The 19170-nt window shown below is 45.9% G+C and overlaps 1 protein-coding gene across 19 annotated transcripts in view; it reads right to left on the reverse strand.

Moving 5' to 3' along the window:
* Positions 1–15427: 15427 nt before the first annotated feature.
* The window catches only part of LOC106572388 (segment polarity protein dishevelled homolog DVL-1), a 45673-nt gene continuing 41930 nt past the window's right edge, over positions 15428–19170 (reverse strand). For 4 of the 19 annotated variants that reach the window (XM_045696207.1, XM_045696206.1, XM_045696205.1 and 1 more), the window contains one exon: positions 15428–17483. In XM_045696207.1, coding sequence (XP_045552163.1) covers positions 16924–17483 — 560 coding nt within the window. In that variant the 3' untranslated portion in view covers positions 15428–16923. The other 15 variants (XR_006759274.1, XR_006759275.1, XR_006759270.1 and 12 more) reach the window with 15 other exon arrangements.

A 19170-nucleotide genomic window follows, 5' to 3' on the forward strand; every position in this document is an offset into this window, starting at 1 on the left:
CGGACACGTTATGAAAGGAACTAGATACGGACACGTTATGAACTAGACACGGACACGTTATGAAAGGAACTAGACACGGACACGTTATGAACTAGACACGGACACGTTATGAAAGGAACTAGACACTGACACGTTATGAACTAGACACGGACACGTTATGAAAGGAACTAGACACGGACACGTTATGAAAGGAACTAGATACGGACACGTTATGAACTAGACACGGACACGTTATGAAAGGAACTAGACACGGACACGTTATGAAAGGAACTAGATACGGACACGTTATGAACTAGACACGGGACACGTTGTGAACTAGACACGGACACGTTATGAAGCTAGACACGGACACGTTATGAACTAGACACGGACACGTTATGAAAGGAACTAGACACGGACACGTTATGAAAGGAACTAGACACGGACACGTTATGAAAGGAACTAGACACGGACACGTTATGAACTAGACACGGACATGTTATGAACTAGACACAGACACGTTATGAAAGGAACTAGACACGGACACGTTATGAACTAGACACGGACACGTTATGAACTAGACACGGACACGTTATGAAAGGAACTAGACACGGACACGTTATGAACTAGACACGGACACGTTATGAAGCTAGACACGGACACGTTATGAAAGGAACTAGATACGGACACGTTATGAACTAGACACGGACACGTTATGAAAGGAACTAGACACGGACACGTTATGAAAGGAACTAGATACGGACACGTTATGAACTAGACACGGACACGTTATGAAAGGAACTAGACACGGACACGTTATGAAAGGAACTAGACACGAACACGTTATGAAAGGAACTAGACACGGACACGTTGTGAAAGGAACTAGACACGGACACGTTATGAAAGGAACTAGACACGGACACGTTATGAACTAGACACGGACACGTTATGAACTAGACACGGACACGTTATGAACTAGACACGGACACGTTATGAAAGGAACTAGACACGGACACGTTATGAAAGGAACTAGATACGGACACGTTATGAACTAGACACGGACACGTTATGAAAGGAACTAGACACGGACACGTTATGAAAGGAACTAGACACGGACACGTTATGAAAGGAACTAGATACGGACACGTTATGAACTAGACACGGACACGTTATGAAAGGACTAGACACGGACACGTTATGAAAGGAACTAGACACGGACACGTTATGAAAGGAACTAGACACGGACACGTTATGAAAGGAACTAGACACGGACACGTTATGAACTAGACACGGACATGTTATGAAAGGAACTAGACACGGACACGTTATGAACTAGACACGGACACGTTATGAACTAGACACGGACACGTTATGAAAGGAACTAGACACGGACACGTTATGAACTAGACACGGACACGTTATGAACTAGACACGGACACGTTATGAACTAGACACGGACACAATATGAACTAGACACGGACACGTTATGAAAGGAACTAGACACGGACACGTTATGAAAGGAACTAGATACGGACACGTTATGAACTAGACACGGACACGTTATGAAAGGAACTAGACACGGACACGTTATGAAAGGAAGTAGACACGGACACGTTATGAAACTAGACACGGAAACGTTGTGAAAGGAACTAGACACGGACACGTTATGAAAGGAACTAGACGTGGACACGTTATGAAAGGAACTAGATACGGACACGTTATGAACTAGACACGGACACGTTATGAAAGGAACTAGACACGGACACGTTATGAAAGGAACTAGACACGGACAGGTTATGAAAGGAACTAGATACGGACACGTTATGAACTAGACACGGACACGTTATGAAAGGAACTAGACACGGACACGTTATGAAAGGAACTAGACACGGACACGTTATGAACTAGACACGGACACGTTATGAACTAGACACGGACACGTTATGAACTAGACACGGACACGTTATGAACTAGACACGGACACGTTATGAAAGGAACTAGACACGGACACGTTATGAAAGGAACTAGACACGGACACGTTATGAAAGGAACTAGATACGGACACGTTATGAACTAGACACTGACACGTTATGAAAGGAACTAGACACGGACACGTTATGAACTAGACACGGACACGTTATGAACTAGACACGGACACGTTATGAACTAGACACGGACACGTTATGAAAGGAACTAGACATGGACACGTTATGAAAGGAACTAGATACGGACACGTTATGAACTAGACACGGACACGTTATGAAAGGAACTAGACACGGACACGTTATGAACTAGACACGGACACGTTATGAACTAGACACGGACACGTTATGAAAGGAACTAGATACGGACACGTTATGAACTAGACACGGACACGTTATGAAAGGAACTAGACACGGACACGTTATGAAAGGAACTAGATATGGACACGTTATGAACTAGACACGGACACGTTATGAAAGGAACTAGACACGGACACGTTATGAAAGGAACTAGACACGGACACGTTGTGAAAGGAACTAGACACGGACACGTTATGAAAGGAACTAGACACGGACACGTTATGAACTAGACACGGACACGTTATGAACTAGACACGGACACGTTATGAACTAGACACGGACACGTTATGAAAGGAACTAGACACGGACACGTTATGAAAGGAACTAGATACGGACACGTTATGAACTAGACACGGACACGTTATGAAAGGAACTAGACACGGACACGTTATGAAAGGAACTAGACACGAACACGTTATGAAAGGAACTAGACACGGACACATTGTGAAAGGAACTAGACACGGACAAGTTATGAAAGGAACTAGACACGGACACGTTATGAACTAGACACGGACACGTTATGAACTAGACACGGACACGTTATGAAAGGAACTAGACACGGACACGTTATGAAAGGAACTAGACACGGACACGTTATGAAAGGAACTAGACACGGACACGTTATGAACTAGACACGGACACGTTATGAAAGGAACTAGACACGGACACGTTATGAAAGGAACTAGATACGGACACGTTATGAACTAGACACGGACACGTTATGAAAGGAACTAGACACGGACACGTTATGAACTAGACACGGACACGTTATGAAAGGAACTAGACACTGACACGTTATGAACTAGACACGGACACGTTATGAAAGGAACTAGACACGGACACGTTATGAACTAGACACGGACACGTTATGAACTAGACACGGACACGTTATGAACTAGACACGGACACGTTATGAAAGGAACTAGATACGGACACGTTATGAACTAGACACGGACACGTTATGAAAGGAACTAGACACGGACACGTTATGAAAGGAACTAGATATGGACACGTTATGAACTAGACACGGACACGTTATGAAAGGAACTAGACACGGACACGTTATGAAAGGAACTAGACACGGACACGTTGTAGAAAGGAACTAGACACGGACACGTTATGAAAGGAACTAGACACGGACACGTTATGAACTAGACACGGACACGTTATGAACTAGACACGGACACGTTATGAACTAGACACGGACACGTTATGAAAGGAACTAGACACGGACACGTTATGAAAGGAACTAGATACGGACACGTTATGAACTAGACACGGACACGTTATGAAAGGAACTAGACACGGACACGTTATGAAAGGAACTAGACACGGACACGTTATGAAAGGAACTAGACACGGACACGTTGTGAAAGGAACTAGACACGGACACGTTATGAAAGGAACTAGACACGGACACGTTATGAACTAGACACGGACACGTTATGAACTAGACACGGACACGTTATGAACTAGACACGGACACGTTATGAAAGGAACTAGACACGGACACGTTATGAAAGGAACTAGATACGGACACGTTATGAACTAGACACGGACACGTTATGAAAGGAACTAGACACGGACACGTTATGAACTAGACATGGACACGTTATGAAAGGAACTAGACACTGACCGTTATCAACACGGACACGTTATGAAAGGAACTAGACACGGACACGTTATGAAAGGAACTAGATACGGACACGTTATGAACTAGACACGGACACGTTATGAAAGGAACTAGACACGGACACGTTATGAAAGGAACTAGATACGGACACGTTATGAACTAGACAGGGACACGTTGTGAACTAGACACGGACACGTTATGAACTAGACACGGTAACGTTATGAACTAGACACGGACACGTTATGAAAGGAACTAGACATGGACACGTTATGAAAGGAACTAGACACGGACACGTTATGAAAGGAACTAGACACGGACACGTTATGAACTAGACACGGACATGTTATGAACTAGACACAGACACGTTATGAAAGGAACTAGATACGGACACGTTATGAACTAGACACGGACACGTTATGAACTAGACACGGACACGTTATGAAAGGAACTAGACACGGACACGTTATGAACTAGACACGGACACGTTATGAACTAGACACGGACACGTTATGAAAGGAACTAGATACGGACACGTTATGAACTAGACACGGACACGTTATGAAAGGAACTAGACACGGACACGTTATGAAAGGAACTAGATACGGACACGTTATGAACTAGACACGGACACGTTATGAAAGGAACTAGACACGGACACGTTATGAAAGGAACTAGACACGAACACGTTATGAAAGGAACTAGACACGGACACATTGTGAAAGGAACTAGACACGGACAAGTTATGAAAGGAACTAGACACGGACACGTTATGAACTAGACACGGACACGTTATGAACTAGACACGGACACGTTATGAACTAGACACGGACACGTTATGAAAGGAACTAGACATGGACACGTTATGAAAGGAACTAGATACGGACACGTTATGAACTAGACACGGACACGTTATGAAAGGAACTAGACACGGACACGTTATGAAAGGAACTAGACACGGACACGTTATGAAAGGAACTAGACACGGACACGTTATGAACTAGACACGGACACGTTATGAACTAGACACGGACACGTTATGAAAGGAACTAGACACGGACACGTTATGAAAGGAACTAGACACGGACACGTTATGAACTAGACACGGACATGTTATGAACTAGACACAGACATGTTATGAAAGGAACTAGATACGGACACGTTATGAACTAGACACGGACACGTTATGAACTAGACACGGACACGTTATGAAAGGAACTAGACACGGACACGTTATGAACTAGACACGGACACGTTATGAACTAGACACGGACACGTTATGAACTAGACACGGACACAATATGAACTAGACACGGACACGTTATGAAAGGAACTAGACACGGACACGTTATGAAAGGAACTAGATATGGACACGTTATGAACTAGACACGGACACGTTATGAAAGGAACTAGACACGGACACGTTATGAAAGGAAGTAGACACGGACACGTTATGAAAGGAACTAGACACGGAAACGTTGTGAAAGGAACTAGACACGGACACGTTATGAAAGGAACTAGACACGGACACGTTATGAACTAGACACGGACACGTTATGAACTAGACACGGACACGTTATGAAAGGAACTAGACACGGACACGTTATGAAAGGAACTAGACACGGACACGTTATGAACTAGACACGGACACGTTATGAAAGGAACTAGACACGGACACGTTATGAAAGGAACTAGATACGGACACGTTATGAACTAGACACGGACACGTTATGAAAGGAACTAGACACGGACACGTTATGAAAGGAACTAGATACGGACACGTTATGAACTAGACACGGACACGTTATGAAAGGAACTAGACACGGACACGTTATGAAAGGAACTAGATACGGACACGTTATGAACTAGAGACGGACACGTTATGAACTAGACAAGGACATGTTATGAAAGGAACTAGACACGGACACGTTATGAACTAGACACGGACACGTGATGAACTAGACACGGACACGTTATGAACTATACACGGACACGTTATGAACTAGACACGGACACATTATGAACTAGACACGGACACGTTATGAAAGGAACTAGACACGGACACGTTATGAAAGGAACTAGATATGGACACATTATGAACTAGACACGGACACGTTATGAAAGGAACTAGACACGGACACGTTATGAAAGGAACTAGACACGGACACGTTATGAAAGGAACTAGACACGGACACGTTATGAACTAGACACGGACACGTTATGAAAGGAACTAGACACGGACACGTTATGAACTAGACACGGACACGTTATGAAAGGAACTAGACACGGACACGTTATGAAAGGAACTAGACACGGACACGTTATGAACTAGACACGGACATGTTATGAACTCGACACGGACACGTTATGAAAGGAACTAGATACGGACACGTTATGAACTAGACACGGACACGTTATGAAAGGAACTAGACACGGACACGTTATGAAAGGAACTAGATATGGACACGTTATGAACTAGACACGGACACGTTATGAAAGGAACTAGACACGGACACGTTATGAAAGGAACTAGACACGGACACGTTATGAAAGGAACTAGACACGGACACGTTATGAACTAGACACGGACACGTTATGAAAGGAACTAGACACGGACACGTTATGAACTAGACACGGACACATTATGAACTAGACACGGACACGTTATGAACTAGACACGGACACGTTATTAACTAGACACGGACACGTTATGAAAGGAACTAGACACGGACACGTTATGAAAGGAACTAGACACGGACACGTTATGAAAGGAACTAGACACGGACACGTATGATCCATTGGTAGTTTGTTGTAACCAAGTATTGGTGCTAACATTGTGTATTGGTGCTAACCGTGTGTTATGGGTGGGTTTCAAGGAAGAATACTGTACCAAGTTATCTAGCTGAATAAACTAAGTTTGAGCCTAATCCTGGAAACATTGAACCACTGTAGTTTACATCAATTATATTTCTAAAGTGGAAGTTGGAAAAGTTATATGAGTGTTTCAGTGAATGGTTAGTGAGGGAGGCCCTGCGCTCTCGCTTCCCCAGTTGTTTAGTTAATTTTCATTCCAATCTCCTTTGCATTTGCGTAGCCTCTCCTGTAGCCTGTCAACTATGTGTCGGTCTATCCCTGTTCTCTCCTCTCTGCACAGGCCACACAAACGCCTCACACCGCGTGGCCGTTGCCACTCTAACGTGGTGGTCCCAGCGTGCACGACCCACGTGGAGTTCCAGGTCTGCGGCCAACAAGGCAGAGTTCATCTCAGCCTATGCTACCCTCCAGTCCCTCGACTTCTTGGCGCTGACGGAAACATGGATTACCACAGAAAACACTGCTACTCCTACAGCTCTCTCCTCATCTGACCACGTGTTCTCGCATACCCCGAGAGCATCTGGTCAGCGGGGTGGTGGCACTGGAATCCTCATCTCTCCCAAGTGGACATTCTCTCTTTCTCCCCTGACCCATCTGTCTATCTCCTCATTTGAATTCCATGCTGTCACAGTCACTAGCCCATTCAAGCTTAACATCCTTATCATTTATCCCCCTCCAGGTTCCCTTGGAGAGTTCATCAATGAGCTTGACGCCTTGATAAGTTCCTTTCCTGAGGATGGCTCACCCCTCACAGTTCTGGGTGACTTTAACCTCCCTACGTCTACCTTTGACTCATTTCTCTCTGCCTCCTTCTTTCCACTCCTCTCCTCTTTTGACCTCACCCTCTCACAATCCCCCCCCTACTCACAAGGCAGGCAATACGCTTGACCTCATCTTTACTAGATGCTGTTCTTCTACTAATCTCACTGCAACTCCCCTCCAAGTCTCCGACCACTACCTTGTATCCTTTTCCCTCTCGCTCTCCTCCAACACTACTCACTCTGCCCCTACTCAGATGGTATTGCGCCGTCGCAACCTTCGCTCTCTCTCTCCTGCTACTCTCTCCTCTTCCATCCTATCATCTCTTCCCTCTGCTCAATCCTTCTCCAACCAATCTCCTGATTCTGCTTCCTCAACCCTCCTCTCCTCCCTTTCTGCATCCTTTGACTCTCTATGTCCCCTATCCTCCCGGCCGGCTCGGTCCTCCTCTCCTGCTCCATGGCTTGACGACTCATTGCGAGCTCACAGAACAGGGCTCCGGGCAGCCGAGCAGAAATGGAGGAAAACTAGCCTCCCTGTGGACCTGGCATTTTTTCACTCCCTCCTCTCTACATTTTCTTCCTCTGTTTCTGCTGCTAAAGCCACTTTCTACCACTCTAAATTCCAAGCATCTCCCTCTAACCCTAGGAAGCTTTGCCACCTTCTCCTCCCTCCTGAATCCTCCTCCCCCCTCCTCCCTCTCCGCGGATGACTTTGTCAACCATTTTGAAAAGAAGGTTGACGACATTCGATCCTCGTTTGTTATGTCAAACGACACCGCTGGTCCTGCTCACGTTGCCCTACCCTATGCTTTGACCTCTTTCTCCCCTCTCTCTCCAGATGAAATCTTGCGACTTTTGACGGCCGGCCGCCCAACAACCTGCCTGCTTGACCCTATGCCCTCCTCTCTTCTCCAGACCATTTCCGGAGACCTTCTCCCCTACCTCACCTCGCTCATCAACTCATCCTTGACCACTGGCTACGTCCCTTCCGTCTTCAAGAGAGCGAGAGTTGCACCCCTTCTCAAAAAACCTACACTCGATCCCTCTGATGTCAACAACTACAGACCAGTATCCCTTCTTTCTTTCCTCTCCAAAACTCTTGAGCATGCCGTCCTCTCAGAATGACCTTCTTGATCCAAATCAGTCAGGTTTCAAGACTGGTCATTCAACTGAGACTGCTCTTCTCTGTGTCACGGAGGCTCTCCGCACTGCTAAAGCTAACTCTCTCTCCTCTGCTCTCATCCTTCTAGACCTATCTGCTGCCTATGATACTGTGAACCATCAGATCCTCCTCTCCACCCTCTCCGAGTTGGGCATCTCCGGCGCGACTCACTCTTGGATTGCGTCCTACCTGACAGGTCGCTCCTACCAGGTGGCGTGGCGAGAATCCGTCTCCGCACCACGTGCTCTCACCACTGGTGTCCCCCAGGGCTCAGTTCTAGGCCCTCTCCTATTCTCGCTATACACCAAGTCACTTGGCTCTGTCATATCCTCACATGGTCTCTCCTACCATTGCTACGCAGACGACACACAATTAATCTTCTCCTTTCCCCCTTCTGATAACCAGGTGGCGAATCGCATCTCTGCATGTCTGGCAGACATATCAGTGCGGATGACGGATCCCCACCTCAAGCTGAACCTCGGCAAGACGGAGCTGCTCTTCCTCCCGGGGAAGGACTGCCCGTTCCATGATCTCGCCATCACGGTTGACAACTCCATTGTGTCCTCCTCCCAGAGTGCTAAGAGCCTTGGCGTGACCCTGGACAACACCCTGTCGTTCTCCGCTAACATCAAGGCGGTGACCCGATCTTGTAGGTTCATGCTCTACAACATTCGCAGAGTACGACCCTGCCTTACACAGGAAGCGGCGCAGGTCCTAATCCAGGCACTTGTCATCTGGATTACTGCAACTTGCGGCTGGCGGGGCTCCCTGCCTGTGCCATTAAACCCCTACAACTCATCCAGAACGCCGCAGCCCGTCTGGTGTTCAACCTCCCCAAGTTCTCTCACGTCACCCCGCTCCTCCGCACACTCCACTGGCTTCCAGTTGAAGCTTGCATCTGCTACAAGACCATGGTGCTTGCCTACGGAGCTGTGAGGGGAACGGCACCTCCGTACCTTTAGGCTCTGATCAGTCCCTACACCCAAAGAAGGGCACTGCGTTCATCCACCTCTGGCCTGCTCGCCTCCCTACCTCTGCGGAAGCACAGTTCCCGCTCAGCCCAGTCAAAACTGTTCGCTGCTCTGGCACCCCAAAAAAAAGATATAGATGTACTATTGTAAAGTGGTTGTTCCACAGGATATCATAAGGTGAATGCACCAATTTGTAAGTCGCCCGATTTTTGGATGTCTCATGGTCTGACAAACATCGCTCTAGCTCTGTCACCTTTCACCGAAGATGCAGAAGTGTGACATAGGCGGATGCGGTGGATTGAGACGCATCCAATGGAAAAATCTCTAGTTTAAATGTTTATTTGTTTAATTATGCTAATTAGATTTCCTTGGGTGCGTGGACATCAACCTTAGGGGGTTTTAAGATCAGATCGTTCTTCAAGATGACCAGCAGGGTCAAATAATAAACACTGGGTTGTATATATTGCATTGTCAACATGGGAGGATATGCCTGGTACAATAAAAGAGACAAGAAAGAAGATATGCCTATTTACAAGTGATACAGACAAAGAACTGATACATTTGATGAAGGGTTTTGAAGGTGGGGGACTTTCCAGCAATGACTTCTCCCCTGTCAAAGGAGCTCATGATAAAATGAAAAATTGGTCTCTAGACCAGAGCTGTTCCTGTGTTCAGCACTTCATATACATTACCATTCTCACATATCCTCATGGGGTTTTCTCTGTGTTACAATAGTAGTATTGTACTGAAAGAAGAACAAAAGAAGAGACAAAATGTGTTATGATCTCACACAAAATGGAAGAATGGTAATGTCCTCTAAGGACCGGGAGAAAGACATTTCTCGGGTGAGAACAAGGCCATACTGAGGGAGAGAGAGAAAGTAGCATCAAGGGAGTGAAGATAATATTGTGCAGAGCAACACATGGTTTGGGAGAAGGCATTACAAAACCTTTCCACTTTCTTTGTCATTCCCTTGTGCTCATCCGCTGTTGTTTTGACTGAGTCAACCTGACTGGAGAGACTGCTACTATTCATATTTCACAACAGAGGAAATAGTAGCCTCACCACAAAAGGAGAAGCAATATTGCTGAACTGATGAAGCTTGGAAATGGAAAGTGAAACAAAAAGCAAGTTTTGTCGTGAAAGTACCAATTTCTCCTTCCAAAACTTTGCCATGCATGCGAAACACAATAGATCACCACATTAGATAACATTTGGCTGCATAAAATTCCAAGCAAACAGATCAAGCCCTCTTTAAATAGTTTAATTGAAATAGGGAGAGCTGTGACACACTTGTCTGGAAAGGAGGTTGTTTGTTACTGCAACATTCGCTCAGAAATTGTGCAACTGGTTTGATTAGTTCTCGCAAATGTTTATTTTTTCCTCGGGGGTTGAGACCTCTCGTTGTCTGGATATGATAATCCAACCATTGTAATGGAGAGGGGCTGCGCTCGGGGGCTGTGTGTGTCTGAGCGTGTGGGTTTTTGAGTGAGAAGGTCACAGAGGAGAACCAACCAGTAAAAGCACAGTCCCTTCATTATCGACGCATCTTGCCGACAACATCAAAGAGCCATTCCAATCTCTGAAGCCAGGAGGACTTTGAGAGTTAGGTGTTAGACAGATGGGAAATCCATCCAGGGGAACATACACTACATGGCCAAAAGCATATGGACACGTTCTCGTCAAACACCTCATTCCAAAATAATTGGCATTAATATGGAGTTGGCCCCAATGTTCGGGGTAGGGCTAAGATTAGGGGCAGGTTACCTAAGTACTTTTCGTTGAGTCCATTGGGGTATTTTGTATTTGTATCTTAATCCAAGTATTTTCACTGCTCTTGCTTTGTTGATCCGACCAATAACGGTGTTCCAGGCCCATGATTTCCAACACTATTCATCCGTGTTATTTAACCTGGGGTTAAGGTTGTGGTTAAGGTTAGGGTTTTTTAATTAGGTCAACTTATTTTTTGTAAGATTTAAACAAAAATGCTGTTAGATCCCATCCCTCGGTAGTAGGTACCGTTGAAGGATCGGATCTAAAATTAATTAGGCCTATGTTGTTAGACCCATCCCTTGTGTAAGGTCTGCTTCCAACTCACACTCTCAAACACGTAGATCCCCTGAATGCAGCTCACTTTCCAGCCCACTTTCCAGCTCATACTCTCAAACACATAGATCCTCTAAACGCAGCTCACTCTCCAGATCCCAATCACCTGAATACTGATCACCCGCTCACACACCTGTATGTCATTATCACACACTATTTAGTTCAGTTCTTCACACCTCATCATTGTGAGGTATTGTTTGTTTTGTGATACACTTCTATTTGAAGCGCAGGGTTTCCTGTAATTAATCCTCCTGTGTATGATGTGTATGATAGTTTTGGCCTGCTTCACTAATGATGCCTTTTGCCTGTCTGTAATTTAGCCTATCGGATTTCCTGTTATCAAGCTATTGCCTGATCTCCCGGATGACGTTACTAGCCTTTTCCCTGCCTGTACTGTTGCCTTGTTTGGACCCCCTGTGTATGACCTTCTGCCTGCCCCTGGACCCAGCTACCTGCCTCCTCCTTGCAAATAAACACCTGCTGCGCCCTGCACTTGAAACCAGCTCTCTGTCTCCCATCGTGTTCATTACACCTTGGGAGTACGTATTCTTGAAGTTGGGTAATCTCCACTAAATAATATTTAGAATTGGGTAACCTGGTTAAACTGTTGGAGTAAACTATTTGCACCTTTGTTGCTGTCTCTGATCTTCTTTCAACCTTTCACACACCCCACTTTGTCCAACACACACGGGCGTAGGATTTAAGGTCATCAGGACATGAAACGTCAAAAACTTAATCTGCCTACAAATGTTACATCAATAGCACACACACACAGCATGTTGAAGTGTAGGCCCCTACCACTACAGCCTGTCATAGTAACACTGTCTAGTAAAAGAACTGCTCACAGTCAGTTTGTCAAAGTGAGGGCTGAGGTGGTTTGGAGTAAAGTTATTGACACATAACAGAACCTTTTTATATAGTGGGCTTAGATATTTGCATCGAACAGGGCCATACTGAAACTACGTCACTCCACATTTCATGCAAACCTTTCCACCAGCTGTGCAACACAGCCATAGTAGTCACCACGTTCTGGGCTGCAGCTCTGAAGAGGCTTGCTCTAGTGTCTACAGTGAAAGCGCCACCTCTGCAGCTGGGGTCACCTCCTCTGCCTCTCCTGGGCCACAGCAGAAGCATCACTTCCTGTTAGAAGTACCACATCCTCCCACTCGTGTGACTGACGGATAGCATATCAGTAGGGTCTCATGACGTCCCAGCGGGGTCTGCTCTGGCCTGGTGTGATCCTCACTCAGGCTCAGACTGTCAGCCCACAGGGAAAGTACAGCAGTGTTTGTACCAGTAAGTTCCACTCGGAGGCGGGTAGATTTACCAGCAAAGCAGATAGCTTCATCAAGAAAAAAGATAAGACACTACAGAATGTATTGCCTTGCCAGAAATAACACCACATTTGCAAACCACGGTGTATAGTGTACGCTTATTCATTGTGCACTGGCACACATCAATCCATACATTATCCACCAGTGATATACTCCAGAGACCTAGCAATTCATTTTTGTCCTCTAATAAACATGAGTATTTGGTCTGTATCTCTAAGGCCATACATGCCACTGTGCTAGGTCTTTTTGTACATTTGAGAGAACATTCTGGGCTTTTCAATGATACCACGTGTGGGGGTGTCACCTTGATAATATTTTCTCTCTGGTTTTGGCACATTTTTTCGCATAATTTTCTTTGTAATGTTTTTTCCACCCAAAATATAAACTCAGCAAAAAAAGAAACGTCCTCTCACTGTCAATTGCATTTATTTTGAAAAACTTAACGTGTAAATATTTGTATGAAAATAAGATTCAACAACTGAGACATAAACTGAACAAGTTCCACAGACATGTGACTAACAGAAATGGAATAATGTGTCCCTGAACAAAGGGTGGGTCAAAAACAAAAGTAACAGTCAGTATCTGGTGTGGCCACCAGCTGCATTAAGTACTGCAGTGCATCTCCTCCTCATGGACGGCACCAAATTTGCCAGTTCTTGCTTTGAGATGTTACCCCACTCTTCCACCAAGGCACCTGCAAGTTCCCAGACATTTCTGGGCGGAATGACCCTAGCCCTCACCCTCTGATCCAACAGGCCCCAGACTTGCTCAATGGGATTGAGATCCGGGCTCTTCGCTGGCCATGGCAGAACACTGACATTCCTGTCTTGCAGGAAATCATGCACAGAACGAGCAGTATGGCTAGTGGCATTGTCATGCTGGAGGGTCATGTCAGGATGAACCTGCAGGAAGGGTACCACATGAAGGAGGAGGATGTTTTCCCTGTAATGCACAGCGTTGAGATTGGCTGCAATGACAACAAGCTCAGACCAATGATGCTGTGACACACCGCCCCAGACCATGACGGACCCTCCACCTCCAAATCGATCCCACTCCAGAGTACAGGCCTCGGTGTAACGCTCATCCCTTCGACGATAAACACGAATCCGACCATCACCCCCCGAATCCAACCGCGACTCGTCAGTGAAGAGCACTTTTTGCCAGTCCTGTCTGGTCCAGCGACGGTGGGTTTGTGCCCATAGGCGACGTTGTTGCCGGTGATGTCTGGTGAGGACATGCCTTACAACAGGCTTACAAGCCCTCAGTCCAGCCTCTCTCAGCCTATTGCGGACAGTCTGAGCACTGATGGAGGGATTGTGCGTTCCTGGTGTAACGCGGGCAGTTGTTGTTGCCATCCTGTACCTGCCCCACAGGTGTGATGTTCGGATGTACCAATCCTGTGCAGGTGTTGTTACACGTGGTCTGCCACTTCGAGGACGATCAGCTGTCCGTCCTGTCTCCCTGTAGCGATGTCTTAGGTGTCTCACATTACGGACATTGCAATTTATTGCCCTGGCCACATCAGCAGTCTTCATGCCTCCTTGCAGCATGCCTAAGGTACGTTCACGCAGATGATCTTTCTTTTGGTGTTTTTCAGAGTCAGTAGAAAGGCCTCTTTAGTGTCCTAAGTTTTCATAACTGTGACCTTAATTGCCTACTGTCTGTAAGCTGTTAGTGTCTTAATGACCGTTCCACAGGTGCATGTTCATTAATTGTTTATGGTTCATTGAACAAGCATGGGAAACAGTGTTTAAACCATTTACAATGAAGATCTGTGAAGTTATTTGGAGTTTTACTAATTATCATTGAAAGACAGGGTCCTGAAAAAGGGAAGTTTATTTTTTTGCTAATAATTCCAAAATCTTTTTTTTGCTGGGTCTCAGAAGGATACTCTATATATCTGGCCTAGTCTTTTTGAACAGATTTCATTTTGATCTGAAAACACTAATTTATATCACTTCTGCTATTTCTAAATGTATTCTACAAATTCAACATTTCACAAATTGTTTACTTGAAGGGGTAAATGTGGAATAGGATAAATATAACAATAAATACCTCACATGGCTGGATGTCTCCTACTGCTGGTTAAATATAGTAAATGCAATTATGGCAATTGGCTACTATTGAGCTATATAACACTTAGCATCATGTAATACAGTTAAAAGTTGTCTAACCAACCTTTTTTTCTGGTTTCTGTATGTACAACTAAACAGCACATCAATTGCATGGTTCACAATGTTGTTTTTTAGAAGAGAAAAACAGACAAAATCTTTGTACATATATACTTTTTTATTCTTATATATAATACATTTCTATGTACAATTTATTCCTCTTTTTTTAAAGAAACAAAACGACGGACGAAGCTTTGATTGCAAACAGTGTTTCATACTAAAGGGTCAGAGAGAGAGCGAGACAATTAAAAAGTGCTCAAATAATTAGGAGAGTGCCGTGATAGAAAGGTCTTATGCACCACACCATTTCTGTGTTGTCGGTAGACTCAAACACAGCTTTATTCATTTGTTTCACAAGAATAATTTTTCATCAGAAATCATCTGGTGATATCACAGAACAATACCTACACTGTACAGAACTACACACCTCACTGTGTGAAGCTTTGGTTATCTCTGTTTCAGTCAACACTGATGACTGGAGGGGGACATCCATCCACTTTAAGCGACCATGTTGTCTTTAACTGATGATGATCAGCTTAGTTCTGTTTCAGGTAGTAGACCTCAAACAGATGTCTGTCGTGGAGGTCACGGGTCAACTGACTGCATTATTAATGAGACATTGGACAAAGCACAGCTAGGACAGTAGCCATAACCTGGCCACTGAGTCACAGAAAGGGAACCAATGTGTGATTGTCTATGTGATCATAGAGAGAGGTATGACACTGACCGCAACATCATGATCACATTAATAGCACTAAAATTCTCCAGTGTATGGATTCTCCCTTTAGACCATTGGCAAGAGGCACTACCCCAAAATTGAAACTAACAACTGGCTACAGTGTCTCCCTTCTGAAGTTGGACAAATATAAGGGCTGTCAAATGGGCTGAGGCTAGCTTTGACTAGTTAGATTACTGATATGCTATCTTATCCGGTATGCAGGGAGACCATGAAATATTATGTAGGGGGACCAGCTGCATACAGGATAAGATAGCAGGTCAGTCAATTAGAGCATGAGTTTTGGTATTATGGGCTAAACAGTGGAAGTTTGTGTAAAGGGTGACATGCTAGGAGGCTGGCTGAGAATCCAGAGCCTCCGGGGGGCTTTCCTCTTCCAGAGCTCTGGGTGGGTCTGGGGGATTGAGATCCAGACCCAGTCAGTTGGCCTGGATGTCTGGTTCTACAAACAGCAGGTAGTCGTACTCCACATAGAGTAAGTTCACGCTCTCAGGACTGGACTGTCTGTGTGGCAGCTCACAAGGATCACCATATTGAACACCACTCACATCGATTTTACAAACTGTACACGTCACGTCAATACAAAGGAGCTGGCAGGGGTTCAGATCAGACACTGAGGCTCTGTATGTTTGTGTGATAGCAGGACTCTCATCTGTTCTGTTGTGCTCTAGTCTGCTGTCTTCCCCTGCTCTGACATCAGAGGGAGGGAGAGGACCAGCGTTTACATTCTCAACTCAGGGATAGTCAGTAGCAGAGAGGTAAAGAAGAAAAGGAGAGTTGGGACAGACAGGCATCAGGCAGTTGGACAGGGGAGTTGTTTGTGCTCAGCGAGTTTTTAAAAGGCACTGTCCTGTCTGTCACATGATGTCAACAAAGAACTCACAGGGATTGCCCATAGCGTGCTGAAAGGACTGGCGGCTGGCCGTGAGCTCAGGGGGGACAGCTCCTAGCTCCCGTACCGGGGGGGCCCCGGGAGGGGTGCTGCTGCTGACGGAGGTCTTAGGGGCCAGCCGGGCCAGGCAGTATGGGGGGGGCAGGCCGGGGGGGCCGTAGGAGGAGGCGTGGCTTCGCTCACTGTGGCCACATGAGCCAAGCCCAGGCTGGGTGAAAGGGGCGTATTTGTAGGTGAAGGAGGCGTGGCTGTGGGCATGGCTGTTCTGTGAGTGACAGTGGCTCCTGTGAGACTGGGCATGGCTGAAACCCGAGCGGGCGTGGCTGTTGCTGGAGTGGGCATGGCTGCTGTGATGACTCAACTGGCTGGCGGACCTATCGCCAGGGCGCCTCGCCCCTAGGATGCCCGGTGGCTCGGATTCACTGCATGTGGATCTGTGACCCTTCTCTTGTGGGGAGGAGCGTCGGCTAGGGCCCTTCCCTGTCCCAGTACCCACACTGGGGTTGGATCCACTGCTTCTGCTTCCTAGGAGAGGACAGAGACACACACACGTCAGCTGGGCAGTCTCTCACCTGGTTAAACAACACCAGACACACACACGTCAGCTGGGCAGTCTCTCACCTGGTTAAACAACACCAGACACACACACGTCAGCTGGGCAGTCTCTCACCTGGTTAAACAACACCAGACACACACACGTCAGCTGGGCAGTCTCTCACCTGGTTAAACAACACCAGACACACATCAGCAGCTCCAACTCAGCAGCTACTTATGACTGATTTTGAACAGTTGGCTGAATTGACTACCATTGCTGTGATAATCATGGTGGTTGAACATTCATTATAATTCCCATCCACTATACAGACCTAGTTGTTAACAGTCAGAGATGATAATTCCCTGGCTTTTTCTCCCCCAAATCTCAGACCGACTTCCCACTGGGCACAGACGTCCAACGTCTAGTTTTGATATACATTTGGTTAGTTGTCAACTAACCTGAATTCAATGTGAAATCAACAAAAACAATTCATATAATTGGATTTAGGTTAAAAGTTGGGTGAAAGAATGAAATTACCTTACGTTAATGAATTTTTTTCAAATCCAATCAGTTTTCCATGTTGATTCGACGTCATCACATTGACATTTTTGTTGTTGAAATTATGTGAAAACAACGTCGATTCAACCAGTTTTTGCCCAGTAGGTTGAGATGCCACTCTGTCACCTATCAATGCTGACTATGGACTCCCCTCTGGATTTTATTGATACAAATGTAACGATACACCTGCATCAAAGACACATTTTAACATTGGAGCACTGCATTGGTAATAGCCCCACAAATGGTGCTTTTATGATCTGTTCTCGGAGAAAGAGATCCATTCAGCATTCCAGTGTTTAACTGTACAGAGAAAGATGAAAACGATCGTACTGATACAGGTGTACAACACTATCATCATGATCAAACATTTCCCCCACCTTTCAATAAGCAATGAGCCCAACAGTACTGAGTAAAGTGGTGAATGATTGCCCCCTAGCAGTGAGAATGATAGTGCAAGGCTTGGCCAGAACTGATCCTCCTGAATCATGCACATCTCTGACGGAGACTACAGCAGCACAGTACCAACCAACACATGCCCACAGGTGCAGAGAGGGAGAACGGACGGTCAGCAGAGGAGAGTCAAACAGACACAGCTGCAGGAGCAGAAACAGTACGCACACACACCAACACACACGCATACACTCACACACTCAGAGGGAGAGATGGGAGAAGCAAGGGAAACAATAACCTTAAACGCTATGGTATGAGGAGAACGAGAGAGAGAGAGAGAGAGAGTAGAAAGGTACAGGTAGCAGAGAAGTAGAGGTAGTAGCGAGTGGGCTAGCTGTTAGCTTACCGGTTCCCCAGAGTCCTGGGACTACCTGGTCCATCAGTCTACCGTTGCCCAGCAGAAACAGAGGGAACAACAGAGTTACACACACCTCCCAACCCAGCCTAACCTGTCTAACCTGTCTACTGCTGTCACCTGCCAACCCAGCCTAACCTGTCTAACCTGCTGCTGTCACCTCCCAACCCAGCCTAACCTGTCTAACCTGTCTACTGCTGTCACCTCACAACCCCGCCTAACCTGTCTACTGCTGTCACCTCCCAACCCAGCCTAACCTCTCTAAACTGTCTACTGCTGTCCTCTCCCAACCCAGCCTAACCTGTCTACTGCTG

Source organism: Salmo salar, chromosome ssa15 (genome assembly GCF_905237065.1).
Source record: "Salmo salar chromosome ssa15, Ssal_v3.1, whole genome shotgun sequence".
Lineage (NCBI taxonomy): Eukaryota > Metazoa > Chordata > Actinopteri > Salmoniformes > Salmonidae > Salmo > Salmo salar.